At 43.3% G+C, this 27,929-nt stretch overlaps 1 protein-coding gene across 2 annotated transcripts in view; it reads left to right on the forward strand.

Moving 5' to 3' along the window:
- The window catches only part of ERBB4 (erb-b2 receptor tyrosine kinase 4), a 575,852-nt gene that overhangs the window by 539,403 nt on the left and 8,520 nt on the right, over nt 1–27,929 (forward strand). For both annotated transcript variants that reach the window (XM_041411680.1, XM_041411681.1), the window contains exons 21-26: nt 1,788–1,943; nt 5,297–5,372; nt 7,839–7,985; nt 9,208–9,305; nt 12,356–12,526; nt 25,926–26,217. In XM_041411680.1, the coding sequence (XP_041267614.1) occupies nt 1,788–1,943; nt 5,297–5,372; nt 7,839–7,985; nt 9,208–9,305; nt 12,356–12,526; nt 25,926–26,217 (940 nt within the window). The remainder of the gene's footprint in view (nt 1–1,787; nt 1,944–5,296; nt 5,373–7,838; nt 7,986–9,207; nt 9,306–12,355; nt 12,527–25,925; nt 26,218–27,929) is intronic.

Raw genomic sequence — 27,929 nt, forward strand, 5'->3', positions numbered from 1 at the left:
CTGGTATCATGGTGTGATTCTTGTGTGACTCACAATTGTTCAGCCCATGAGGTTTATTTGTCTTTTTTTCTAGTGCTTTTAATTTGATGTCAAAAAACATTGATGTCAAAAACCGTTATTCTTTTAAAGACTTACAATTCTGATGGTCAAAAGCCAAAAATATTGATTTCCACTTGGCAGGAGGGTGTGTTTGCTTCAAGTAGCAGTGCTTCTAAAGAATAACTTCAGCTGCTTTATGCCAAAGAGTCCCTGTGTCCTCTTTAACAGCCCTTCATGTTGACTGCATGAAATATGGTTTATGCCAAACATTCTCCCACGTATTTTCAAAGCTTTTACTGGTGTTTGCATTGAAATCTTTCATCTAAAACCAGTTTAGGGCTCCATTTGATGCTTTTTTGCATAGACATGCACTTTGATAGAATCCTAGAGGTGGAAGGGACCTTAAAGGCCATCCAGTTCCACCCCCTGCCATGGGCAGGGACACCTTCCACTATCCCAGGCTGCTCCAAGCATGTTTTGGTGTTTTCTGCTCCAAGCCCCATCCAGCCTGGCCTTGGGCACTTCCAGGGATGGGGCAGCCCCAGCTTCCCTGGGCACCCTGTGCAGGGCTGGGTCCAGAGACCATGGGGATAGGTACCTGTGAGCTCCTCAGGCTGTGCAGGGATAATCAAATCTGGCCCATGGCACTGAGTAATCTGGTTATTTTAATCACTACATGTGACTCTCTGAATTATCATCTGTATTATGAGATAATATGATCTCTTTGGTATTCAGCAATGACTTTTTAAAAATTATCATATATATTATACAGAGCTAATATATTAAGAGATAAAGGCAATTGTCAAGTGTGTGATTTCATCTCTAAATTCTAATAATGGTGGTTAATGTCATAAATGCCTTTTAATGCAATTATTGGCTTGTAACCCTGCCCAACTATCCTTTGTGTGTTATATAATTAATAAGACCAAGCTTTGGTGTTGATCTCAGTGTCACAAAGCATGGTGCAAATTTCCATACTGCTGGTGGATGGTTAGAGTCCCATCAGAATGAGAATAAGGTTAAGGCCAGGCAGTTTGAGTATATGTTACCTTATCTTTAAAGGCAGCTGGATGGGCTTGTTAACAGAATATACTTCTAACAGAATATATATGCTCATAAAAAAGGGCCATTGATCTAATGCCTTATTATAATACTACAGGCAATATTTTAAGGGAGTGAAAAGGTGAGGGAGTTGGAGCACTTGGAATAAAGAATTGTTTTCCTTCTAATCCACTGAGGACAGTGAAAATTTGTGACCAACTTAAAAACCATTTGAAGATGGACAAAAATCTTTGTCTTGAATTAAAGACACTTGTCTGGAATGTGACAGAGCTGGGATTGTTTCCCAGTGTGGTTTAATTTCTGGGGGCTTGGGCTAAATTGATTATTTTTTATGGTCATCACATTTCCTGTCTGAAGAACAACGGCCATAATATTTCTTTTCTTTGTCTCACATTTCCAGATTTTAAGCTTGCTGAAGCAAAAGAGCTATCTATGTGTTATTTTGTTGGGTTTTTTCTCTTTGGTAATTGAATCTTATAGAATCATTCATACTGGACTAACTCAAGGTCATCTAATCCTGCCTCCTGTTCAGAGCAAGAGCAATGTTGAACTTCCCCCCTCTAGGCCATTTTCTCATTGGAGATATTCATCATTGAACCAGCCATTTTACATGTCACCAGTGAAAGTTAGCTCTCCAAAACCATGTAAGACTAATTAGCATTATTGTACTGTTCTTCTTCCTCCAGGGAATGATGTACCTGGAAGAGAGGAGACTCGTCCACCGGGACCTGGCAGCCCGTAATGTGCTGGTGAAATCACCAAACCACGTGAAAATCACTGACTTTGGCTTGGCCAGGCTTCTGGAAGGGGATGAAAAGGAGTACAATGCTGATGGCGGCAAGGTGAGCACTGAACATGTCTGGAGGTAAATCTGCCAAGCTGTGACAAAGCTCCTGAAGTTCCTCCTTAGGTCAGTTATTGTATCTGCAGGGTGCCCTGATGGAGGAAGGAAGGATGAATCTCACTCCATGTTCTCAGAGGGCTAATTTATTATTTTATGATACTATATTATATTAAAGAACACTATACTAAACTCTACTAAAGAATACAGAAAGGTTACTGAATGCTAAAAAGATAACAACGAAAACTCGTGACTCTCTCCAGAGTCCTGACACAGCTTGGCACTGATTTGCCATTGAGTCAAAACAGCTCACACCAGAATCCAATGAAACAATCATCTTTGGGTAAACAATCTCCAAACACATTCCAAAGGAGCAAAACGGAGGAGAAGCAAATGAGAGAAGAATTGTTTTCCTTTTCTCTGAGGCTTCTCAGCTTCCCAGGAGAAAAGTCCTGGGCAAAGGGATTTTTCAGAAAATATGAATGTGACAGTCGGTCCCTGTGGGACTGTTGTCTGTGTAATAGAGTCTGTCAGTGACTGAGCAAAGCCCTGCCTTGCAGAAGGACTCTGTTGTGAAAGCACAGACAAAAGCTACTTTGGCTCAATGAGTGATGTTCTGGGGCATTCCTGCCCCACCTCTTTCCCTGGCCAGTATCCACCTCAATAACATGCAGTCCGATTTTCCCAGACAAGTAATTTTTGTGAAGACAAAAGGGAAGGCCACAGAACTTGTGAATTTAGCTCTTCTATAACATTGGAAGAGCCTGTGTAGTTATGTCTTGTGTCTACCTCTCCAATACCATGCTGAATGCCAGGCCACTAAAAGCCAACCTGAGGATAATTTTGAAACCAGGTCTTTTCCCCTATTTCTTTCCAGCAAACCACACCATTACCATGTAGTGCCTTACCTCATTTCTGCCAATTTCAGATTAATGCATCATAAATTCAGAAGGCAGTAAGTAGGTGGTGCTTCTGGCTGCTCCCTAAACATCTTGAAATTCCCCACTTCAATCTGTCACAGAATCCCAAAGGATTTGCTTCACCTGTCATTCCTTTTCCTGGATGTTCAGTTTGCTTTCTGTCTCCTTGCTGTTTGTGGTTTTTTGTGCTCACTCATGCCCTTGTCTGGGACAAACAGCTGTTGCCAGTGTGTGCTATTCTTTGGGATGAGCTTCTGCCTTGTTTTTTGTGGCTGCTGCCCTTGGATCACCTGGCCAGGTCAGTCAGGGAGGGGAAGAGCTTGAGAGGAGCCACCAGTGCTTTCCTATTTCCCCATGGGAAGATACCTCCTGGCAGGAAAGGTGGGGGTTTGACAGCTTCCCCTGTTCCCTCATTTCTGTAATCCTCTTCTTGGTAACCCCTCAGCCTCTTCCCTCCATCTGACAGTGAATGACAGAAAAAAGAGTTGATCCTTACAAACCAGCTGTCCCCTGGCAGCTGTGTTCTTGGACTTGTTACTGCTGAGAGCTCTGGAGCAGGATTTATGGCAGATGTATCACTTCCCAGGTCCAGAAAAGCACCCTATGAAATCAGTATTGAGAGCATGCTAGGGAGGTTCAGACTGGACAATCAAGTGGTTGTCAACAGAGGTGGTGCAGTTTCCATCCTTGAAGGTTTTCAAGTCCAGACTGGACAAATCTCTGAGCAATTCTAATCTCCTAGGTAGCTGAACCTGCTGAGAACCTGAGGTGGGACTAGAGGCCTCCTGAATCGCTTCCAACCTGAGTTATCCCATAATGAACAAGGCAGCTTTGCTCCTTCAGCTCCTGTTCACATCTGGGATACAATGGGAATGAAAGCAGTGCACTTCTGCAGAGTTTAGTGGGGGAGGATGAACTGTCTTTGCAAGAGTTAAGGCAGCCTTTATTACAAGGTGCTATTTTTGCCTTAACTCTATAGGTTATGTTCATTAGTGAACTTCATGGAAGGTAGTTTCATAAGGGTTTGAATGAAGACACATCCTCTGCTTTTACACCCACCATCTGTTCAGATTTTGCCTGCAGTTACTCATCCCTTTGGTTTATTCCAGTACCTCTTCCATAATTCCAAATTGGACGCAACCCATACGAGTTCCTGCCAGGTAAAAAAATCTCCTAAGTGCTTGTCCATGAGAAACTCACAGACTGCAAGGCTGTGAGGCCTTGTAAAAGCTGACCTAGAACAGAGACTAGATGGAGCTAAAGAATAAAGCAGGGATTTATTAGAAGGCCTCAGTGAATCCACCTTGGGCAGCACAAGAGCCCAGCCAGCACTACACCCAAGATGAACCAAAATGGTCACAAAATGAACAACTGGTCACGGGATCTCTCAGTTTTATAAGTTCTGGCCCATTTGCATATAGGAGTTAATGGTCCACTTACAGCTTTAGGTTATGAAGTCCCATCCTTCTTGTTTTTCTGTCTTCAGTCCATGTTGTTTATGCTCTTGGGCCTGAGATTTGGATGATTTTTCCTTGGTCCCCAGCTAGAGAAGGAATTGTTTTGTCTCTCTACTCTGTGAAGAGAGCTTACCATCATCTAATATGAAGCTCAGACCCACACACTAAAGCAGTACAGGATCTGAAAAACATAAAAGCTAAAACCTGAGCCATCAGCTGTGCCTGCTGGGCCCAGCTCGGGAATGAGAAACACCATGAATCCCATTTTAACAGGAACTCAAAGAGGATGGGCTGTAGTGCAGGAACGAGGTTTCGTTTGCCTGCACACCCTTCTCTGTCAGAAAAGATGATTCACTCACACAGGAATGAATGTGGGGCTGCTGACTTAATTTGGGAAACAACTTTCCCCACTGCTGTGCTGATACAGAGAGCTGAGAGGCTCCTGGGATGGTTTCTAACAAGTATTGGGAGTTAACAATAAAGCACTGCAAATTCTCCCCATTGCCTGTTTGCCATCATCATCATGATGAAGGTGGGGCATCATGGGGATGGTTGTAACCTGGCCTCATTAGAGAGCAGTTGAGATAGCAGTGTTGCTATCTCAGATTGCAGAGTTTGCAAACTGTTAAGGAATAAAAGCTCCTGCATTCCACCTTCTCTGCTGCACTTCAGATTTAGGGGAGTTATGTGCAATTTTTGAGTTGGTCCCTCTTTAAAAGGTTTGATGAAAACACAGGTTGTTCCATTACTTCTGTGTAAATATCACAAGTTCTGCAGGTAACTGGTTCATCTTTCTGACCTCCAAGTTTTATGAGGCACAGCCCCACTCTAGAGGGCAGGAACAACCATTTCCTCTGGTTTTTTTTTTCAGTCTCACCATTGAAGGAGGCAGGGAGAAAGTTGTTATCCACACAGGATCTGTTTGTATTGTTTTCATAATGTATTTCTAAGGTTACATTTCTCTTGTCCTTCCCTAGATGCCAATTAAGTGGATGGCTCTGGAGTGCATACACTACAGGAAATTTACCCATCAGAGTGATGTGTGGAGCTATGGTAAATCTGCACGTGATTAGTTTAAAAAGTTGTGTCTTTTAAAGCATTAAGCCAAGTTGTGTTAATATTGTTAAAGATATCCTCTTTTCTCAAAGGAGTTAATTCCAGAGGCATTTGATCTTCAGGTTTTGGTTTTTTTGTTTTTTTTTTTTCCTTTAAATGTGTAACTCTAAGCAGCAATTGTTACTGTCTCCTGTGTTACTTCCCTGCTCACTGAAATATATTATCATGATGTTCCCCGCTGGGGTGAGTGCCTCCAGGTCTGGTCTGGTAGCAGTTTGGCTGATTATTATGACAGAAGAAGACCTCTTTCAGCTTAGCCATGGATTCATAAAAATACAGCTGCAGGTCACAATTTTCAGCAGTCTTTGAAAAGCTCAACTCTAAAAGCCATGAATGTCAAAAAACATTTTCAGGCTTATGGGACTTTCTCTACCTAGAGTCAGATAAAAGGGAATTTGTCATAATACAGAGCAAATATGGCAAGAGAAAGAAAAGGAAGAGACAAGCTCTCCAAACTAACTAGAACAAGCATCCATTTAATTTCACAGATAACTTGGGAATTGGTGAGCTACACACACAGAGAAAAAGTCATATTTGAGAAATGAGGTGTTCCTTCAGTGTTGCTAATGGTTATTCAGATGAGCTGTTTGCCACATCTGCTGAGGTCTCTGCCTGTTTATCAGGTACAGCTATTATTAATAAAATCATGTATACCTTTGTAAATGGAAATTTGCAGCAGTATTGGGGGCTATGGAGTCCTATTTCCATTTTGAACCAAAAGGGTGTACAGCTCTCTTCATTACTCACTTTTACCTGTGGGTAGCAGCAAAAGACACTGTTTGCTGTGGCTGGGTAGCTGCCCTCTTCTAGTCAGCTGAAAAGAGCCTGGGAGAGTTCCATTGATCTTGTAAAGCTGCTCTTTCTCTTCAAATTCTGCATACCCTGGATCACTCAGGAAAAGAAATATGCCTTCATTTATGAAATTCATTTTATATGCAGGAAGCCCACAACATCTATAATCAGAAAGGAAAAGACCATAAACATTTGACAGTAGTTAACAATATTAACAATAGTTATTTAATATCAGCAAGGAGATGAATGAGGGTGAAATAAATGTGGTGTACTCATGTGGTAATTTTGCCCATCACTTTTCACACTAGCATGACATTTGTCAAAATATGGTACTGATCTGAGGCATGCTTAAAATGACCTTTGCAATTCAAATAAAAGTTAAACAAAACAGTGTGAGAGCAGCATTTTCAATATTTAAGAATCTGTTCAGGCACAAATTCTTTTACTTATGATATATGATCTTTATTTCCAGCTCTGAAGCCAAAACAAATCCTATGGCTTTTCAAAAAGAGAATCTTGGGTCTGTAGTGCAGCACTATCATAAACTCAGAAGCATAAGGTGATTTAAGGGAAGAAATGATAACAGTGGCTGTGAATGGCTTCCAAGGCAAAGCCAATGACCTCGTGTTACTCAGTGCTGTACTTTTGTGGGAAATTGGTGCTCTAATTTAGGGAACATCTGTGCTTTTTCCCCTTAAAATAATAGAGTGGATCAGGCACTCATTTCCCTTTTTGATAAAAGAGTGTGATTCATTCTTTTGGTATTGCACCCATTTACTTTACCACCCTTCATTTGTCTCAGACCTTTCTCATGTGCCTCAGGTCTATCATGCCATTTCTCACACCAATTAAATGAGGGAAGTTGCTGTTGAAGATTACCACAAAGTGCTGTTTCACCACTTTCAGAGTTTTTAAGTGGCAGACTGTCATGGTTTAAGCCCAGATGGCAGCTAAGCACTGTGTAGCCACTTGAGCAACTCCTCCTGTCCCCCTGAAATAGGAGCCTCCTCCAGCCAGGTCTCAGAAGCTCTTGCAGATATGTTTCACACTCAAGATAGCTGAGCTATCTTAGAAGGCATAAAATCAGCAGGATAGCTCCTGTGGTAGTGTTGGAAACAAAAAGGTTTTAATAAAAGGCAAAATAACAAACTCTTTACAGAGAAAAACTGATCCAAGTGCAAGAGGCCCTTCTGCTCCTGGTAAAACACCTCACAAAAGCGATTAGTTTCTTTGTTCTCTTCTTTTTCTAGTAAATTGCCCAGGTGGGACTTGTTGGCTCCTGTCCAATTTGCTATCCTTAAGTTTGAGTTGAAGTCCTCCAGATCCTATGAGATGCCTTTTCACCTAATCAAGGAGAGAAACTTCTGGGCTTCTTTCCTTTTTAAGAGGACAAAAGATAGTTTTGTTACTTCATCAACAGGGGGCACATTCCTATATCCCCTCAGTCCAAACTTCAGTTTTCCAGGCACTGGTGTAGAAGATTGCAGTCCAGAACTGGGCCAGGCACTGGTGAAGTAGAAAAGATTGCAGTCCAGAACTAGACTAGGCTACTCTGCTGCGAGGGAATCTCAGTGGTGTACCCCAAACACTGACACTCTTTCTTCTACCTAGGAGTGACCATCTGGGAGCTGATGACCTTTGGTGGGAAGCCGTATGATGGAATCCCAACTCGAGAGATCCCCGACCTCCTGGAGAAGGGAGAGCGCCTGCCCCAGCCCCCGATCTGCACTATTGATGTTTATATGGTGATGGTGAAGTGTAAGGAACTTTTGATATCCCTGTGCTGCCTGCAGGAGGGACCCTGCTTTAGAACATTTGCATAGGTAGTCTCTGACAGAGCTGGGAAACAGGGCAAGCTGCTGCTGCAAAACAAAACTGCCCAAGATACTGTAAATTCCATCTAAACACTGTCTGCACATCTGCAGTTTTGCAATTGTTAGCTATGAAGGGCCGAGTTAGCTCAGCCTCTTATTACTGTCAGATGTTATCTCATATTCTTGCTGTGAAGTCAAAATTGTATGATTGTTGTTGTAAACCCTTGTCATTTCCATGACAATTGATTCTGATGTAAAAAAGATAGTATTAAAAATAATTATGGCACATGGATACCCAGCCAGAGAAAGCTGTGAGGAGAAATCCCATTCCCAAATATTGAGGAAAGAAATCACGAAGGCTTTATTGTTAGTAGCAAGAATGATGATGGCAGTAGTAATAATAAAAAGTAAAATTAATAGAAGAAATGCTACAGAGAGGATTATTTTTTTATCATTCTTAGTCCAGTACAAAAATTTATTAATATTTTTACTCTAGTAAAAAAGGAAAAAGTCTGCACATGGTTTCTTCCAACTTTTTTATCTCCAAGATACCCCCCTCTAATGACAGTATCCTCCAAGGTTATGCTTCTAATTTAAAAAGAATTAGAAATATCTCTCTGATATTTCTGGCTTAATTTAAGTGAGATTAACATACAGACATCTCATCCATCATATATACTCCTTTTCCTTTTGCTTTGTACACAAAAGCCCTGCAAAAAAAAGGAAAGGACAACTAGAAGTAAATTAAGTATCTTCTGAAAACAGTTGTACAGTGCATGGAGATGTGGAATTAAATTGTGCAAGGACTTTGCTGAGTGCAAAAATGTACCATGTGGTGAGACACATCCTTAATAAAAGTCAGTCAGGGCTGGTATCCAAGTGTGCAAGGTGGAGAAAATTGCAAGGTGGTGTTGCTGTCTCTGGGACAGAGCGGAGCCCTGCAAATTAAGGAAAATTCCATGCAGTAAGGAACAACCTAGCCTGGCCAAACCCAGGTGTTTCCCCTTTTATGCATGATAGAATTCTAACTTTCCATTCTTCTGGGTTCTTTATTGCAACTTTTATTTGGGTCAGAGCTATCAAATACTTCAAACTTGTGCATTTGAAGAAATGGAATTGTTTCCACCCTTAACACTTAATTGTTTTCTTTCTCATCTTTCATCCAGGCTGGATGATTGATGCTGACAGTCGGCCAAAATTCAAGGAGCTGGCTGCTGAATTCTCTAGAATGGCTCGAGACCCTCAGAGATACCTGGTAATTCAGGTGAGCAACCCTGCAATATCACAGGGGTGGGTGGGAAAACCAAGTTTTTCTGCAGCACCCAACTGTTAGGGGTGTTGGCTTTGAATGTTTTGAAGTGCAAGGTGTTCTTGAGCCTAAAGCAAACAGTGACCATGGTGTTATACAAGCATGGAGTAGAACGGGCAGTGTCAGTATCTCAAAAATAATGACATGAATAATACAACACTCTGAAATTCATTCCCCAAGCTTGTGTTCGTGAGCACATATACAGTTTCTGCCTTCACAAGCTGCTCAGTGCTTTGCATTCCCTCATGAACAAATTACAAATTTCATCCATTGGCAGACAGTGGATCTATTTTTAGACCAAGAACTTCCTTGGTTCTAAACTTGATTAGGATTAGTCTTTTCCCTGCACTGCTGAGGTCACAAGCAGGATTCTTTTCACAGACTAAACATGAAAGTTTCTTAGAACACAGAGAGTTGTATCACACTGGTACCTCTAATGCTAAGGAGGAGCTTCCCTCTCTGTTCTCCTCTGAGCCCCTCTGAGGGCTCTGGAGGCTTCACATCCCCGTGGCAGGGCTGTGAAGGTTTCATCCTTCATGGGTTCATCTCCTGAAACTGCCCTGTGGCAGCTGGTGAGTACAGGTAGCTGGAGCTGTGTGTGCAGGAATGTGTCCTTCCCTAATTCTGTGGCAGCCTAGACCTGTGTGTGTGTTTATTGCAGCCCAACTCCAGCCACAGAAAGTATAAAGTTCTCAGGTAAGGACACACTGTGTGAACAGTTCAAAGGAGAATGAAAACTTAAAGGTGAGGTGATGGTGTGTCTTGGTTTGGAAAGATAGGTGTCTGCTAAGGAAGGCAGGAGCCTCCCCTGAAATGGAAAATGTAAACCCCGTCCCTCCAAATTATTATAATTTTGAAATTAAGGGGCTCTGAGGCAAAGGTATGGGAATAGGAATAACAGTTCTCTGTTAAAGAAGAAAATAAAAATAACGTAAAAAATGCAGTAATACAAAACATCACTGCCGAGTCAGAACATGCCCTGGCCCCCTGTGTGTCAGGGTGCTGGCAGCAGTCCCATTCCATGGTGGCTCAGCCCCACTGCAGTGCCAGCTGTGGTTCTGCTGGAGCAGGGATCCTGAACAAGGGTGGAGTTTTCCTCTGAAGCTCCAGGGGTGTGGAGATGGGCCTGCTCTTCCTCTGGGAATGCAGTGTGGAAGGCTGCTCCTCTGGGAATGCAGTGGAGAAGAAGCTGCTCCTCTGGGAATGCAGTGGGAAAAGGCTGCTGTGGTGTTCCCAGTGTCAGATTCTATCCAGGTGGGAATGCTTGGCTCCTCCCCCTGGGCAGAGCATCTCCCAGTGACACATGAGGAATTTTATCAGCCATGCAGGGACACTCAGTGGCCATGAACAGAAGAGATCTCCTGGAGGGAGGATTGGTTGTGGGGGAGATAAAGAAAACTGCCCAATGAACAGAAGAGAACTGCCCCAGCTCTGACAGATGGCGATAGAATGCACAGCCCCAGGCACATCTTGTACCCTAAGACATGGTGAAACACCAGAGACCAGAGCACAGGATAGTTTGATCTAGGGAATGATATTCTCATGCTCTCTCTCATGGTGTATCTGCTCCACTTCATGGAGCACAGGGCAGAGGTGCACTGAGCTGATCCTCAGCTCCACACTGGCGTAAGCATTCCAACTGGAAAAGCCTCCAGAAGTACAGCCAGTGCCACTTCATATGTCCCAAATGGGTCCAGTGCCAGTCCCACAGTGTGGTGTTTGATTTCACTGGGTAGAGCTGCCAGCTGACTTGTGGTGTGTTCCTGCACACCATGAATCATCCTGCCCCCCTTCAGCTTCAGCACAAGGGAAATATGGTTGGAAAGTGAAATATGGGTCAAGAGGAATTTTGGTGCTGAATGAGGAATTCCTCTTGCAGTATTCCCCACTGTGGTAAATTGTAAGTTCAGCTGAATAAAACCTTCTGAATAAATGACTTTGTTAGACAGGACGTGTTTCCTTATTCCAAAGAATGAGAATAAGAATATCCTCTTTCCTCCATTTCTGCCCCTGCCCTTCCCTCCCCTGTGTTGCAAGGTCTGGTGGGTGTTTCACCCTCTCTCCAGTGCTCCTTGCAGACAGTGTGAGCTCCAGGAGGACAAAGCAGCGTCACTGCATTGCACTGGTGCCTCTGCCATCAGCACTCCCCTCCCTCCCAGGTGCAATCCACAATGACAGAGCTGCTGTTGAGCTTTTAAATGGGTCTGTGTGCACCCCACAACACAGCTATCATCATTCCCTGCTGGATTCCACATGGGCCATAATAATTGTTGAGGACTGGGAGGCCACTGTCCAGCCAGCCAGTCGAGTTTAGCAGTGTTTCTATAGGGTAATAGGTGTTTGTGGCATGGGCTGCCTTTTATAGTGTTTTGTGGCACCAACAAAGAGCAGCCAGGATTTCCCTCTCCAGTTCCTAGGTGTTATTTCAAGGCACTGTTGTTCCCTGGTTTGGTTTTTGTTGTTTTCAGCTCTCTTACATTCTGCAGAACTTTCCGTACAGATAAGAGAGAAATTTACCCTCTAAATCCCTTAAAGTACAAATTTTTAACAAAAAAACAAACATCCAGACACAACAGTTTCCTTGCTCATTCCCACCCCTCCTATTTGAGGCTAAATAGCTGAGATATTTCACAAAATATGTCAGAACTTGGGTCAGAAACTGATCTTGTATGGGAAAAAGAGAGAAGAAAGAATAAAAGCTCAATCACAAGAATGCCAAAAGCATGGTTTTGTTTGATTCATACAGTTACTCATTTTTGTCATCATATTCCCAGTTAAAAAAAAAAAAAAAAAAAAAAAAAAAAAAAAAAAAAGCAAAAAAACACAAAAAAACCAAGCAACAAAACAAACCCACAAATTATGTGGATGTAGTGCTTTTGAACAAACAAAGCAGCATGTGTGGTCCCTGCAGCCTGGCTGCCAGGGCAGTAGGGAGGCTGAAATTCTCTTTTTGGGAAGTTAATCCATCTTTTGATGTTTTTCCTCTCTCAATACAATCTGTTCAGGGAGATGATCGTATGAAGCTCCCAAGCCCAAATGACAGCAAGTTCTTCCAAAATCTTCTTGACGAGGAAGACCTGGAAGATATGATGGATGCTGAAGAGTATCTTGTTCCTCAAGCCTTCAACATTCCTCCTCCTATCTACACCTCCAGGACAAGAATTGATTCCAACAGGGTAAGAGCAAGCTCTGGCAGAAAATATTGGTTATTATAAAAGCACAGGTGGAGATTTAAGTACACCAGACAAACAGAGGCCAGCACTGCCTTGGGAATTACAAGCTCCCATTGTAAGGAGAGTGGCTATAAAAATGTTGTCACTGGGCTCCCTGTTGATTGTGCCTCAGTGAATTCTAAATTAACAGCCCAGCCTTGAGTGAACAAAGGCTCAGCTTGAGCTGCCTGTCCTGAAAGCACAGCTGAGGCTCCCGAAGTCAAGCAGTGCTGCATCTGCGCTGTGACGTGGCCAGGAAGTGCACAGCCCTGGTGCTGCCATCCTGTTCTCTTGGCACTGAAGTAACTGAGGGCAGCTGGAATATGCAGATAATGTAGCTTTTGTGAATGGAGGCAGATTTCCAAGCCAGCCCCTTTTCCTGTTTGCATCTGATGCTTTCATAGCCCCCTTTCCCAAATGTGTGTTTGTGCTGAGCACATGGCAGATGCTGGCAGGCTGAGCTGTGCACCCTCCCTGTCAGGGGAGGAGATGCTCTCATTGCACATGGGGACTTGAGGCACAGAGAGTGCTCAGGGGAATTCAGCTCACAGAACTCCAACCATCTAAGGGATAGGGATACAACCTGAGCTCTTCCCCCAGACTTCATTTTGTGGTACTGGAGCAGCATGGGTGAACACTGCTGCCTACCTGGGGCATTTCCAGTGGGATAAGTTCCTTTCTGGAGGTGTCTTTCTCTACCCACTAACTCCTGACAGCTGCAGAGCAGTGTCTGCCCTGCTGTGGGAGCTGTGGGGTGTTGAATCCTGTTCTATATGTCTGTGCCCTGCTGCAGGTGAGGAGCTAAGTCAGATGTCTGGAATCTGTTTTTCCTCCTCTGCCTGTTCCTGTGCCTGGCTCCAGCCCTTCAACATTTCACTTGCTGCCCCTTCTCATATAACTGAGAGATGGTGAAATGCATTACTAATGTGAGGGCATTCACACAGGCATCAGGTGTGTTTTAACTAGAGACTTGCTTTCTCTGCAGCCTCCTTTTGGTCCAGAATCACAGTTTAAATACTAAGTATAGTCCCTTTGAAATGCTGCTGTTTATTCCTCATGATTTAGACACCTTTTGGACTCCTTAGCTGAGGCGGTTCCAAATTCATACCCTGAGAACAGCATGTTCTTCCAAAAGGAAGGACATGGACTGAGCCAGTGTCCATGCTCTGGCCATACCTGCAGGAAGCTCCTTACCCTCTCCTGAGAAAATCAGGGCTTTCTGGGAGTAAGGAAGACAAAATATGATCTAAATAGTCAGTTTGGAATGAAATTGGTGCTGTTTTAAAGGCAAGGAAACTGGAGATGTCTGGATTCATGTAGCATTTCTCTTGCATCACTGAATGACAGTGAAGTAGGGACAATGCACAATTTAACAATAAGAGAGAAACTTTCTTTTTGTGGCTACAAGAGTGAATTGATGGTGATCTGAAATAAGTCAGCTTTACTACCAGCTGTCTCTGGAGAGGTTGTTTCCTTTCCTGCCGACTTCTGAGGAAAGAAGAGAAGGACAGCAGTTACCTTTGGAAGGTGCTTATTGTCACAGGGATGTAAATCACTGGAGCTCCGTTTGCCACAGTGGAGTACTGCCACTTAAACCAACACGGGGCTGAGAGGGCAGGCTCTGACACAGTGGCTTTGTTATATTCATCCCACTCCCATATTTGCTGGAAACACTGGGATACATTTAAAAGATGAAAGGCTTAGTAAAAAAAATGTACTTGCTTTTTCAACAGCTCCCTTTGCCCTCTGTCTTTGGTACCAGCTCAGTTGAGGAGCCCACTAGAGCTGAGGGGATTCCAATAAAAATCCTAGAGCTAATATTCTGAAAGATTTATTTACAGCATGTTATTTGAGCAGCAGCATGGTCACTGGGATATTCATGGAATGAAAACACAGGCATTTATTTCTAATATTATCATTAGTGGTGGTGATGGTGTTATTACATGAAATTTTAAATAACTTTCACTAAGCCTTTTCAAAGCACACCATTTCAGCTGCCTGCACACATGTGATCTTGAGCTCAGCAGAGCTGCAGAAGAAGACCCCAGGCCTTATTTTTGCCATACAGAGAAACTCCATCACATTCTTGACGTGACATCTCCTTTCCTCAGCTCACAATTTCCCATCTTGGTTTGAAACTGTGATCTTGTACCACTAAAGACAGTGGGAGCTTTGCTTTGCAATTCAATTTAATGACAGTAGCAAGACTATATGCTCTTTTCAGTAACTTGCTGGGAGTTTTTCTCTGGCATTGTACAACAATCTAACATTTAAACAAAGCTGGAATTACCTTTTGCCAAAAGTTTGCAGTTTATGAGCCAAGTTGTCTGACCCAGATCAGAAAGAGAGGTCAGAGAGGGCTGAGCTGGAAGCCCTGCACTCCTGGTTTCCTTTGCAGAGGTGTTTTCTGGAGGTAGCACAAGTGTGCAGAAAGCCACATATATTTCTGTTGCCTTTGTGAAGCAGCCAGTTTCTCAGTACACTCACTGTTCTTTTAGTGAAGACTGATTTAAACATAACACAATCACCCCTTTAAGGTAATAGTGCATCTGCCCAGCATAGCTCAGTACAGATGGGTGTCAGCTACAGGAATCACATGGAACTGAAATGCTGTCAGAGCTCTCTATCTGCACTTGTCTGATTCTGTCTTGGTGTTTCCTTTGGATAGTCTCTGATTTATGCTTGTTTAGCATAGTGCATATTGATATTGCACAAACTCATGGTGCTGCTGCAGCCATGGACACCAAATGAAAGGATACAGCTGAGGTTGTTTGTGTTCACTGTGTCTGGCAAATTGCATTTTATGGGGAGATTGTGAGGCAGCTTGGTGAAGTAAAACACACAGACAAGAGCTACATGGTCTCCACGTCATTTTCAGGGAATGAGAAGCATGAAAAGTACTGTATGTCCCACCTTAGCTGTTCCAGTGGCAGGTTTAGTGGCCAAGGAGTCCATCAGGGCACCGTGCTCCTTCTGTGTGCTGGCAGTGTTGGTTGAATGTTGCAGCAGCACAGCTCCATGGGGACAGAGGTGGGCAGGAGGAAAGCAAGCAGGTCACAAACCTCCTCACACGTAGGCTTTGAAGTCAAGGAATACCATCATTGCTGCTGGTAATGAAGGGATGGGACTGTTTTTGGGCTAAGAGCCATTTCTTGCTCAGATAAACACCAGTCTCAGAGGCCAGGAGATTTTAAGGGAGCAAGCAGTCAGCCACAGCTCAAAGCAGTCACAAGTTCTTTGTTACTAGACAATATATAACTTTCTAATCTAATGAACAGTTGCCACAAGGTGTATTTTGCTTTTCTAGCCTATCACCTTTACTTATTCTTACTGCACTGTGGATACTTTTGTCTAACAGGCTTTTGTTACACTTACACTCATATGGTTCAATTATAACTTCTAAACTCTTAGAAGTTAGAACTTGTACTTACAGCGCTCTCTAAGAACTATCAGTACAAGAAAACTCTACAGAGTTCTTAGACCTCTCTTCTACTCTGTACAACCATACCTCTGCATTATAAACCCTTCACTATCTTATCAATACAGTTTCTTACTTAAGGAACATTCTTACTTACAGCTATAGAAACATAAATTTAAGATTGTTCTACTTAATGTCTGTGTACTTTATTTTTGCATCAATCCAAGCTCCTTACAAGGCTGCAGATTAAACTCTTCAGTGTCTGTAGATACTTCTGTTTTTCTGATTCCCACGAAGGAACAAAGGAAGAACAGGAGCATTTATTTTCTCAGGAAAGCCCTGTGGTGGTCTCAGGTCTAAATACTTGCAGCTTCTTGGTGGGAGAGGCAGCACTGGAGGAGACTTGTGTAAAATACTCCCACCCATGGGAAGAAAAGTGCTATTTGGGTGTGCATTAACACCTGCAGTGCTGCAGCCCCTGGATAGAAGACTGGGGAGAGGGAAGGCTTCTGGGAAGTTGCCAGCTCCCCAGGAAGTCTCACAGCCTTCCTCCTCCAGGGGTTGCACAGATTTATGAAGCTGCAAGGCTCAGACACAGCTCCAGCATTTCCATCACATCCCTGCTGGCATGTCCTTGGGACCTACCTGTGCTGCTGGGAGCAGAGCCCTGCACAGGCTCTGACCCTGGCCTCTCTTGTGAGGTCCACTCTGAGACTGCTGCAGCTTTTAAATAAAAATTAGCATCCTAAGCTAAATTGAATTCTTTCATTGAATCTGAAACTCTTCAGCTGCAATTTTGTCTCTGCCTTTTTCCAGTTTTTATTTTACACTGTCCAGAGATACTCTAGAAAAATAGAGTTTTAGAAGCTCTGTGCTTCTGAGAGATAAGCTGAATCCTCAGCAGTGTTTCCATGAGCACAGGACCCCAGCTAGTGCTCAAGTGTCCTGCATTCCCATCCATTAGATGATTCATTCAGGTATTTGTAACGAGTGCTGTCCTGTGTGTGCAGAGATAATGCTAATACAGCAAGCACTCTGTGTGCCCCACGATGCTTTTTGCTCTAATCCTTGGCTAATTCCTGATGGAAACTGTCTATACTGTTTATTGATGCTGTCCCTGTAATTTTATTCCATGCACTGTACATCATGGAAGCACCTGCCAACCCTGCAATTAAATATCAAGCAATTTTTTTTTTTCAGAGATATCTAATCCATATGCCCATGGAGACTATCCTGCTTGGCTAAAGCAGTGTGGGACATTGGGAGCCAGTTTTCAGTTCTCTGAGCAGGACCTGGTGTGCCACTGCTGCAGTCCTGGCATGGCCTTAGGTCTGGTAGTGCAGCATCCTTGCCCCTTGGCAAAGCCAGGAGGGACTTGTGGTTTGACCATGGTTCCTCTTGTGTCCAGGGTGGAGCAGCACCTGCTCCCCATTTCTTTTCCTGTAAGAGAAGGAAATGAGGTGTCCCTGCCCAAGTAATTTCTACAGGTGTGTCCTGGCCATATGGGACTGATGGCAGCAAAACTGCTTCATCTTGAAGTCAATCCAAAATGTATGTGAAGAGACCTCCAGGCTGTGGGGGCCACTAAAGCATTTTGTCCAACCTTCTGGCATAGCACAGACAAGAGTCTCTTGTCTCTTAATTTCTGCATCAAGTGCAGAAATTCTATTTGAGGTAGAGTTTATCTTTTAGAAATATTGTCTTGATTGTGTCAGGTAAGATGGAAAATACATCACAGTCTCACTGGGCAATGAATGCTGACTGTTTAGCAGGGTTTGGATCCTGTTCCTGCCTGCCATGCATAATTTTTTGTGGTAGACCTGAGGAGCTGCCAGCTATCAGAAATCTCTGGTTCTCATGGTGTGATTCTTGGGGTGTTTTGTGCAGGGCCAGGAGCTGCACTCGATCATCCTTGGGGGTCCCTTCCAGTTCAGGATATTCTGTGATTCTCTGATTCTTCTGCTTAATAGGCTAAACAGGATATTACCATTTGTATGTGTTTGCTGTTCAATGATGACAACACAGATGTCCTTTTTTTTGGTTTGTTTGTGGTGTTTGCCACCTTTTTGCTTCTGCAGTATCTTCCCAAAAAATAATATGACAAAATCTTCCCCTAAATTTGATACTCTTAGGGCAGTCTGTCAGGCTGTGGTCTTCTTTAGCTATTTCTTTAATTGCTGCTCCTTAAAAGGTGATTAAACACTCTGAAATTCTTAGTAGTCATTTTTTGCCTCTGTCACTTCCTTATGCAAGTGTGGGAATAAAATCTCCAATGCCAGAACAGATGGTCTTGTAAATGAACTAGACATTGATTCAAAGCATTTCATGGTGTTTCAGATGATTACACTGAGTAACTCTATATCAGCTCTCTTGCTTCTTTAAAACTGCATGATTACTTGGAGAAGTTTGTATGAAGCCCTTCTGTATGTTTTTTGCTAAACACTACATTTTGTGTTTTTCCCTAGGAAAGTCTAAGCAACTCCTGCATTTTCTGCCTTCAGACCTTTAGATTAATTCTGAAAGTCCACCAACCCCTTTTCAAGAGCTCCAATGCCCATTTTCTGCTTTCCTAAGTTTTAATGACATTCTGGTGGTAGAATGCTCCTGTTTGTTCTGCTCTGCCTTTTGCATTAAGCACTTCTACAGAGCTGTTAGTGTTTAGTTGGTGTCTGGCACACCACCACAAGTATTTCACCTATTTACTTTTTTTTGTTCTGGAAAATTCTTCTGAGTCTGTTTCTCATCTTTGTTGAAAGTGTGGATAGCAGCAGGCCAACCTTGTCCATGAAAAGCAGGAGATGAACCCAGACTAATACCAGTCAGCCTAATTTCATTGCTCAGGGTGAAGAGGTACTGAGAATAAGCATGCAAAAATACACTATAAAATATATTGCATGAAAAATTATTTTGGTCTTAATATTTTATATAAAAAGGAAAGCTTCTTACAAAATATGTGTATCTAGAACAGGTGTATTTAAATACCTTTTATTTAAATATGTGCTTTTTAAAATGTGCTAGTCTTGCTAGAGGAGAAAGGAAGAAAATTCCTATGGAAGACTCAAATGGAATAGATAATTCCTGGGTCTTCAGAGAGAATTCTTTGAAAGTGCTTTACTGCAATTAGTTTCTTGCTTTGCAGCCAGGCTGGCTGAAATCAGTGATATCTCTCAAGGAGTAAACCCTTCTCAGCCTGAGCTGATTATCAGGACCAACTGGTCAAATTAACTCATGATTTTGCAGGGAAGTGCCCTAAAACAGGACTTTTAAAAATGTTGTAGCTGTTTTCTGTCACATTCAGGCTTCTGTATTCAGGCATATAGCTTTAGAGTCAGAGAAGAGTCTAAAGAGTTAAAAGGCATAAAGAGTTAGAGACTTTCCTAAAGAATTGGATGGTGTTTTGGCTTCTACAAATGGTAAAATGGATTAATAACAAAGCCACCACCTCACAGTACCTTCTGCAAGCTCAGTGGAACTGGTGGGAGAGCTGGAGCTGTGCATTGCTTCCATCCCTGTGTGTGACATGTAAATTCATTGAGCTTTAATATAAACTGGTTTAAAATCAGGCAGCATCTGCTTGATCCATGAATAGCTGCTGGCTGTGTTAACAGTAAAGAGAGCTCACAGCTGATCCATTTTCTTTTCTATCCTGAAAAGAAGAAGTCAATAGATACAAAAAGAGTAAGTAATAAATATTTTTACACTGCACTGATGAGGCATTCTTGGAAAACAGCAAGCTAAACAACTCTACATAATTCAGTAGATGGGAAAGTGGACTGAGAGTCAGGAAATAATTATGAGAGCCAGGAGAAAATTTTTTCTTTTGTGACAAGATGTGAAACAGAAATTGTTAGTGGAAAATATCCATTTGTGAGGAACACAAATTTGTGGTTTTCTTAAAATAGTAAAAGCACCTGAAAAATACAAGGGGGCATGATTTGCAAGTGCACCAAGCAGAGCTGCAGGGAGTTGCAGCTTAACAACTTAAACACCAGTCTGACCCCCAAAGTGGAGAGGGCTCAGTGTCCCAGGGCAGTGGGACTCCTGGGATAATGCTTTGGGAGGACTCCCAGGTGGCAGGAGGACTAGAGAGCATCCTGTAAAATAAATACTGTACATTCTAAACATAGATGCAATGGAGCTAAATGCCAGCACAGCCTAAAAAATGCCCTTTGTTAGCCAGAGTAAAGAGTCTGCCATCCTTGTTGAATGCTGCGGGAGGGGAGGGGAAAATAATTTTCAAAGCTATAAAAAGACTCTCCAAAAGATGCAGTTGGGAGAAGTGGGAGGAGGTACAGATGAAGTGTAGATTTAGAATGTTGAAAAATGATTATTTTATCCAAATCAGCTGGATGGTTAGTTCTTTTAGACTATTATTGCCACCAGAACCTCAGCCCTGCTCTAAATCAACTCAGCATTTCATCAAGAAGCCTATTCTTTGCTTTGAGAGACCAAGAGTGCACAATTATGGGTTTCTTTTCCCCCTTGCATAATAAAATTGGGAGATTATCATCAAGTTTCTATTCAGATTTTAGGAAGGCTTTTTTATTTTATTTTTAAAACTCATCTTTGTCTGTAAAAGCTCCCTGTTCAGGCCAGCATGTGGCAATGATTACTGCTGTAAAGGCTTCGATGGAGATGTGCTCTATTTCATTCTCAATGAGGGTTGATGGCATTTTGAGAGGCTCAGAATATCCTTTGATTACTGTATAAAAAAGGCTGGGGAAGATGGCAGTGCAGCATGCACATAGGAGGGGGTTGCTGCTGCTCCCAGCGTCGCTCATCAACTTTCTTTTGTGCCTTTCTTTTTTCTATTTTTTAAAAATTTTCTGTCTTCCATGTCACAATCAAAAAATCATGGGCATGTTGTGGTTTTGGTCTCATTCTCCATCCTTTCCCTGTTTTGGGATTTGAAGCTTGGGGTTTGTACAGAAAAGGAGATGCTGCTGCTCCTGTGTTTTGGACAGCCCAGGAGCAGGAGCAGTGCTGACCCCTCTGTCCCACAGGGAATTGTTAGAACAGGTGGGAAACGGTACCTCATCCCTTTCCAATTGTGAGGAATAGCTCAGTGCTAAAAGATGCCACTTACTGTAAAATGTCTTGGAGAGTGTATTAAAAAAGAGAGTGACAGAAAGCTAGTCATGGGTGACAGGAAAGATGGGGGAGTCAAAGAGATTGAAAGGAAAAGATAGGCAATGCCAGCTGTCCCTGTTCCTGCTCTGCTCTCTGTTTGACACTCAGATGCATTAACGCAAATAAAAGGCAAAGGGAATCCTTGCATCTCCATCCCTGTGTCGTGCTTGGATCAAAGTGCAAATTGTGCCAGGTGAAATCCGTTTGCCAACCCCTCTGAAGTGGGGTGGAGGAGGGATGCAGATTTCTGAGCTCCAGAGAACAGCTGGGGTTCCAAGCCTTTGGTGCCATGCAGCAGAATGCTTTTATTTCCAGCCTGGGTATGAGGCTCAGAGAGCAGGCTACAGAAAAGCATTTCCCCTACCTTCTCTTGTCAGTGTAGCTGGATACTGAGTTTTGTGTCCAAATTCGGCATCTCTTAAGAGATTATTTTCACTGGCGGGATTGTCATCTCTGACTTCTCTACTTGGTGAAGTGTTAGACTGAAAATATATGGTTTATATCTGGTATTTTCCAGTAACAGCACAGGAAATTCTCTGTGCTGTGTATGGGTATGTTGTTTCCCATGCCAAGATTTTGTTTGTGATGTATGCCATTTACTGTTCACAGTCCAGACTAAATTATTCCTAGAAGGCAGTTTGGGTGTCCCAATCCATATGGACTGCTCTAAAAGAGTTAACAAGTATGAAAACAGACAGTTGTTGTGAGAGAAAATGATTCAAGAGTGATGATTTATCTGAAGCTAAGTTGGTCAGTACTGAGCTGAACCCAGGGGGCCAGTGAAACACCCAGACTGACTTTGGACGGGTTCAGGGATGTCTTAAATCCACCATTCTGCCAGGACATGGCTGGCATATCTCAGCCTATGGGAACTGAGTTAGAGCCCAAGCTGCCTGCAAATCCTACCTGTCCTCAGGCAAACAGAAACCAGAAAAAAACTCAGATGTAGAAAAAGACTTAATCTTTGTTTCTTCTGTTTATTTCTCCCTCTCTGATCTAAGCTGGATGTTTTGTATCTCAGTGGTGGAAGCAGCAGTTGTTGGAGACTGGAGCAAACTGATGCTTACATTGTTTCTGTACTTGTGATCAACATTTAAGTTAGAACTTGTGACACATTCTGAGAACAGGTACTGCTGGAAAAGGGGCTGGGACATCATCATTTCCCATAAAGATTCCCCAGTCCCCACCTTTATGGCCAGGGAATGCCAGACTTGTGTCAGGTGCTGTGAACCGTAGGGATGGATATGCTTGAACCTTAACAGCCCAGGGAGGTATCAAATCCTTTCTATTTATACATGGCCTTTCTCTGAGCAAGTGCTGGGACCAGAAACTCCCAGAGGTCTGCAAAGCCTTCCAGCAATTACTGCACAAACAGCATTCCATTGACCATTAAACAGAGATCTCATGGTGCATGTTTTTCCCTTTGATTTTCATCTCAGAAATATTTGCTGTCTGGAGCAGGGCAGAGTAATCTGCAAATTCTGTGGAAGCAGGAGTGCAGCCAAGCAGAGGTGGCTGTTCTCCTGGAATGGTCTTTCCTATTTGAATTTCAGTTTGGATCAGTTGTAAAATACCAGGCTGCTCCCTTGGAATTTGCTTGGGGGCTGGTGGGACACTGTTGTGTGCTCTGCCTGCAGCCTCACCAGACCATCCCAAATATTATTCAGATCCACTCCCATAAATCAGAAATTGTGGTGCTTGCAGCAAGGTCTCTTATCTTAGGAAGCTTTGGTTTGGTGACTGGAGCCTGGAAACTCCCTTGGTTTGAAATTAGGTCAAGAGTTTCTAGGGGAAGGAGGAGAGTGAGTTGTTTCTGGGGGGCACACAGCCCAGGACTGATGAGTGGTACAAAGAAGTGTTGCCAGTTTTTGCTGAAAGCAGATAATCATTGAGTTGCCTGAGGCCTGGAGCACAGGATGCCCCTGCACAGGACTTGGGAGCAGCAACCCAGTGGCAAGGCTGCAGTGTTTTACTCCTGCTCTGTGTTTGGTGCTTTTTGTGAAGGAAAGGAGGAGGGAGCTGGGTTTATGCACTTTGAGCAGTATCAGAGTGGGCTCAAACGTGTGTGTACATTCATGCTGCCAAAGTCTTGCCTTCAGCAGAGAGAAATCTTTCAGTCCTGTGAGTTTAGCAGGCTGCTTAAGAGCAAGGAACAGCAGTGATTGTGCAATCCTGTCAGCATTTCTGTGTCTGGCCAGGAAAACCAGCTCTGCAGCAGCAAGGGGGCTGGACACAACAAGGCTTTGATTTCGTTGCAGTTTAAGATGCAGCCAGAAAATATTATGTCCCTGCTATAAAGGAGGAGATATTTACCTTCAGGAGATTTTAGAAGCAAGGAATTGGAAAATGAAATTAATGAATAGAAAGCAATAACACAAGCCAATATTCATAGAAATGTTATTTACCACTCTTGGATCAGGGCTCATTTTACACAAATATTGGCTGTTATAACAGCTGATGTGTCACTGGTAGTTTGTACAAGAGGGCCTTGGAAAAAAGCTTTAGGAGACATTTTCTTGGATTTCATTCCTTCTCTGCATGGTCATGTTTTTGCCTAAAATTCAATCATGTGGTGCACAGAATGAAATCTTGGGCATTTCTGGGGACGGCTGCTCGTGGGCAGTTACAGATGTGAGGCTCGTTCTGGGCTGTGATGAGTTCCCCTGTCAATGGATGTGTGCACTCCACAGCTAATGGGTATAACTCACATTACAGCATCAAAAGGGAGCTAGGATTGTTTTTTTTGGTTTTTTTTTGTTTTTTTTTTTTTTATTAGTATACAAGCTGAGACTTCTAAAGCAGGCTTATGTAGTGAGGTCTTTGAGCAGCCAGCCACTAAGGTCTCTGTCTGTCTCAAAAAGGCAGAGATGATAATTCCAGTGAGAATTTTAGAATCAGAAATCCAAAATTCTAGAGCTTTTCAGTGAAGCAACACCTGCTGATTTTTTCAAAATAGTATTTAAAATGCAAAAACAACTCCACCCACCCCCCCACCCCCCCTGCAAAAAATCAACAAAGTAAATTGCATTTCACATACAAAACAAAATGTTCTACCTGGTAAATCCAAACATATTTTCTTCTCACAGTGTGATTCATGTCCTGACCAATAAGAGTTGTTTGAGGGTAATCTTGGAAGCCTACAAAATTATGACCGCACATTGCAATTACCAGTCAATTCAAGCACACTTAAACATTTGTATTAAATTTTCAAGCCAACTAAATGGCACCACGGTTGTTTTCTTTGCCTCCTGTTCCAATGGAACAGCGGCCACAGGGTATCAGCTCATGGGGGAAAACAGTAAAGAAGTAAAAAAAGTGCAGACAGCAGTGGTGGAGAAGAGCCATGTGCAAGGTTCTGTGGTAAGGGGTGTTGCAAGACAGATATGTTTAGTACAGCACTAAAGGGGAGGCATGAAAAAACACAATTATAGTGATCTTAGCTGGCAGCCACTGACTGGAAATGTTCTTGTCAGCAAAAATAGCAACACATTAATGGCAGTCCATTGTTGGTGACATCTTGGGACTGGGCTGTGCTAAGAGGGCCTGTTACTGCGTTGTTGTAGTTGCAGAGGATGTATTTAAATATTAGAGTCACAGCCAAGAAGAGCTAAAGATAGGGCAGTGGCTTTGGCCTTTTGTGCTGAGGGTGGAGCAGAGCCCACAGACACATAATGCCATCCTGGAACAGTATTTTTTTAAAGCTGCTAATCTTCTAAACTTTTACTGGAAGAGGGGTACAGCCCTGTGTGCAGAAGTCAAGCCTGTTGGTAAAAGACTTGCTTTTCTAAGACACACAGCTTCTTGTTGGGGGTGAGGCATTTGTCCTGGCTGAATTTGAATTTTGGGTCCAGTCAGGAAGTCTGACTGATGTGCGTGTTTCTCCCAGTTAGCTCATACAGCTCATGTGACTTGTTTGGTTCATGTGGCCTCTTGTTATGTATCCATCATCCATTTTTCTTTCCTATTAGAGTGAAATTGGACACAGCCCTCCTCCTGCCTACACCCCTATGTCAGGAGTAAGTATTTCACATTCAGCCTTCATCTTTCAGGCTTTCCTTCTTTCTTCACTATTTTTTTTCTTTTTCAAACTCTTTTCTCCTGCATAAATGACTCAAAACCAGGTAATGAAGTGTACATATAAGTAATCAAATAGTTAAGATCTCCAGACTCAGCCTGGATTCATGTGCAAACTCTTAATGACCCAAAACTCTGACAGCTTTTCTTGAAAAAGGTGAAAGGTGAAAGGCTTGGATGGATCTGTACATCTTTCCTTCCTTTCTGTAGGCCATGATGATGAAAGTTCCTTACATGTCTGTGCTAACAAGCAAAATGGTAGGTTGAGTTAAACCATTGAGGTTCAAACACCGTTCAGCAGCCTGAAATGCACTTCCTGATGGAATTCTACATGGTGTGGGTGACCCCATGATTCCCACCACAGGACACACTCAAAGTATCACCCAGAATAAACAGAGATGATAGTGGTTTCTATCCCCAGTCAGGAAGAGATTTCCCAAACATGAGGTTTAAAGGGCTTTGGTCAGAAGTCAGGGGAGGTTGCCAGAGTACTAGAAGAGGAAACACCACCTTCACCTCTTGCAGCAGTGTGTGTCCAGCCTCCACATGCCTAGTAAGAGACAAGTTTTCCTGCCCCATTTCTATCCCCACTGAGCACTGCTGGGCAGATGGATGCTTTGTGGGTCCACACCAAAGCCTGGAAGCTCAGGATGGGCAGAGCAGGCACAGTCATGACTTGCTGTTGAAGCGTCTCCCCTCAGGAGCCTCCTTTCCCATGCTGTGTGTTCCTTCTTCCAACAGAACCAGTTTGTGTACCGGGATGGCGTCTACACTGCCGAGGTGCCAATGCCATACAGGGCTCCGGGCTGCATCATTCCAGAAGCCCCAGCTGCTCAAGGGGCCACAGCAGAGATTTTTGAAGACTCCTGCTGCAATGGCACCATGCAGAAACAGGTGGCAGCCCTGGCAAAAGAGGACAGCAGCACCCAGAGGTACAGCGCTGACCCCACCGTCTTCATTCCCGAGCGGGTCGTGCGAGGAGAGCTGGATGAGGATGGGTACATGACACCGATGAGAGACAAACCTAAAACAGGTAAATATTGCCTTTCCAGAGAGGCTCCTGGTCTAGCCTGGCTGCATTTCTTCTTTTTACATCAGCAGCTTTTCATCAAAAATGGCTTTATTTAGTTACCTATCAAGTTGAAGCATTCTGACTAGGATAATATTCCTTTACACGGGGATTTGGTTTTCTCTCCTTAATTTTCTACTTTGAAATGCTCAAGTGTGCCAGAATGTCAAAGCTAGTAAGTCCCCCTTTTTTTTTTTTTTTTTTTTTTTGGAGAAATAACAAGAGAAGTGGAGAAAAGCCAAGCCCCCTTCTTACCCAAACACAAATCTTCAGTTATTTCCAAGGAAAGGATCTATCTTCAGCCAGCCATAGTCCCAACTTTGCTTTGTTTATTGATCTTCTTATTCTTGGCATTGTGCTTGGTAAATGTCATATTGAACCTATCACAGAACTGATACACACAGCTGGCATTTTATACCCAAGAGAAGTCTAGGATTGAAAGAACAAGATGTGCTTTAAAGAGAGTATCACTGCAAGGGGAAGATTGCCTAAATCTGTGCCTGCTCAGCTTGCTGCATTTCCCAGTTTGCCCTCGTTCATTTCTTCCACTTTAAGTAATGATAGCAGTCATTTAGATGTAAGGGGATGTGTCATTATTAATTTGCTTCCAAAGCTTTGCATTAGCTGGAAAGAAATTAATAAATGCAAATGTCAATGACAAGTGTGTTTGCTAAAAATTTGGAAGCCACTTGTCCTTTGTGTTACATGATGGAGGAATGGAGGGAGCCCTGGGGCTTGACCCATGGCAGTAGCAGTTGTGGGAGTCTCCCTTGCAGTGATTTGCTTTCAGTGAGCCCACATTTATGTACCCATAGAGGTGCACCCTGGGGATCCTCCAAGTTCTGCAGGGGCCACCTGAGCCCTCAGGGATGTGGCAGTAGCAGCTCAGGAGGGAAAGCAGCTCCTTCCTGACCCCCTGGCATAGACACAGGGTTGTCATGGTGTGGCCACACACTGTGTGTTCCGTGCCAGCTGCAGGGTTCAAATCAAAGCACTGCTTGGCCCTCATCACTAAAAAAACAAAAGTTCCTGCTATTCAGCTCATATTCAGTGACAGGTGTGGGTTCAGAGGTGTTCACTGGGTGTTGATCTTTTGCCTCGAATAGTTTTGGCCCCATTCTGGATGAAACCAGGTGACCCTTTGCACCTGGACTCTCTGTGGAAGTGTGTGCAGAGCCCTTGAGCAGCACTGTGCTGCTGGAAATGGGGTGTTTAATCCATAGCAAGTGATTTGAGGCAACTGTAGCCAGCTCCATCGTTTTGCAGCTGATTCAAGGTTTTCTTGTTCCCTTTCCAGGGCTCATTTCTATAACCTTTTTTTCATAATGCTTCAAGGCCCTTTGTCCTTCAGGGATGGAAGGTTTTTAATCAGGAAAATTGTTCTGTTAGAAATGAAGCTGTCTTAAAAGTTAGCCCTTGGGGATAGGCTTTGTGCATAGAGCCTTAGCTAAGATTCCTACAGAGTTTTCTGGATGGAAGGACTGCAGAGCAGAGGGTTTGCTCATAGGTCCAAGGTTGCAGAGGCTGAAGTCATTCAGTGTGTTTGGGTCTGTGGATCATACAGCGAGAGGAAGTCCAGGGGAGCACATGGGCTGTGGCTCAGTAAGATCTGCAGCTTAATTGGCAAGGGTGTTTGATAAGTCAGTCTTCCAAGGTGTCTGTTTTAACCCACACTG

This window comes from Onychostruthus taczanowskii, unplaced genomic scaffold (genome assembly GCF_017590055.1).
Source record: "Onychostruthus taczanowskii isolate IOZ18803 unplaced genomic scaffold, ASM1759005v1 scaffold37, whole genome shotgun sequence".
NCBI lineage: Eukaryota > Metazoa > Chordata > Aves > Passeriformes > Passeridae > Onychostruthus > Onychostruthus taczanowskii.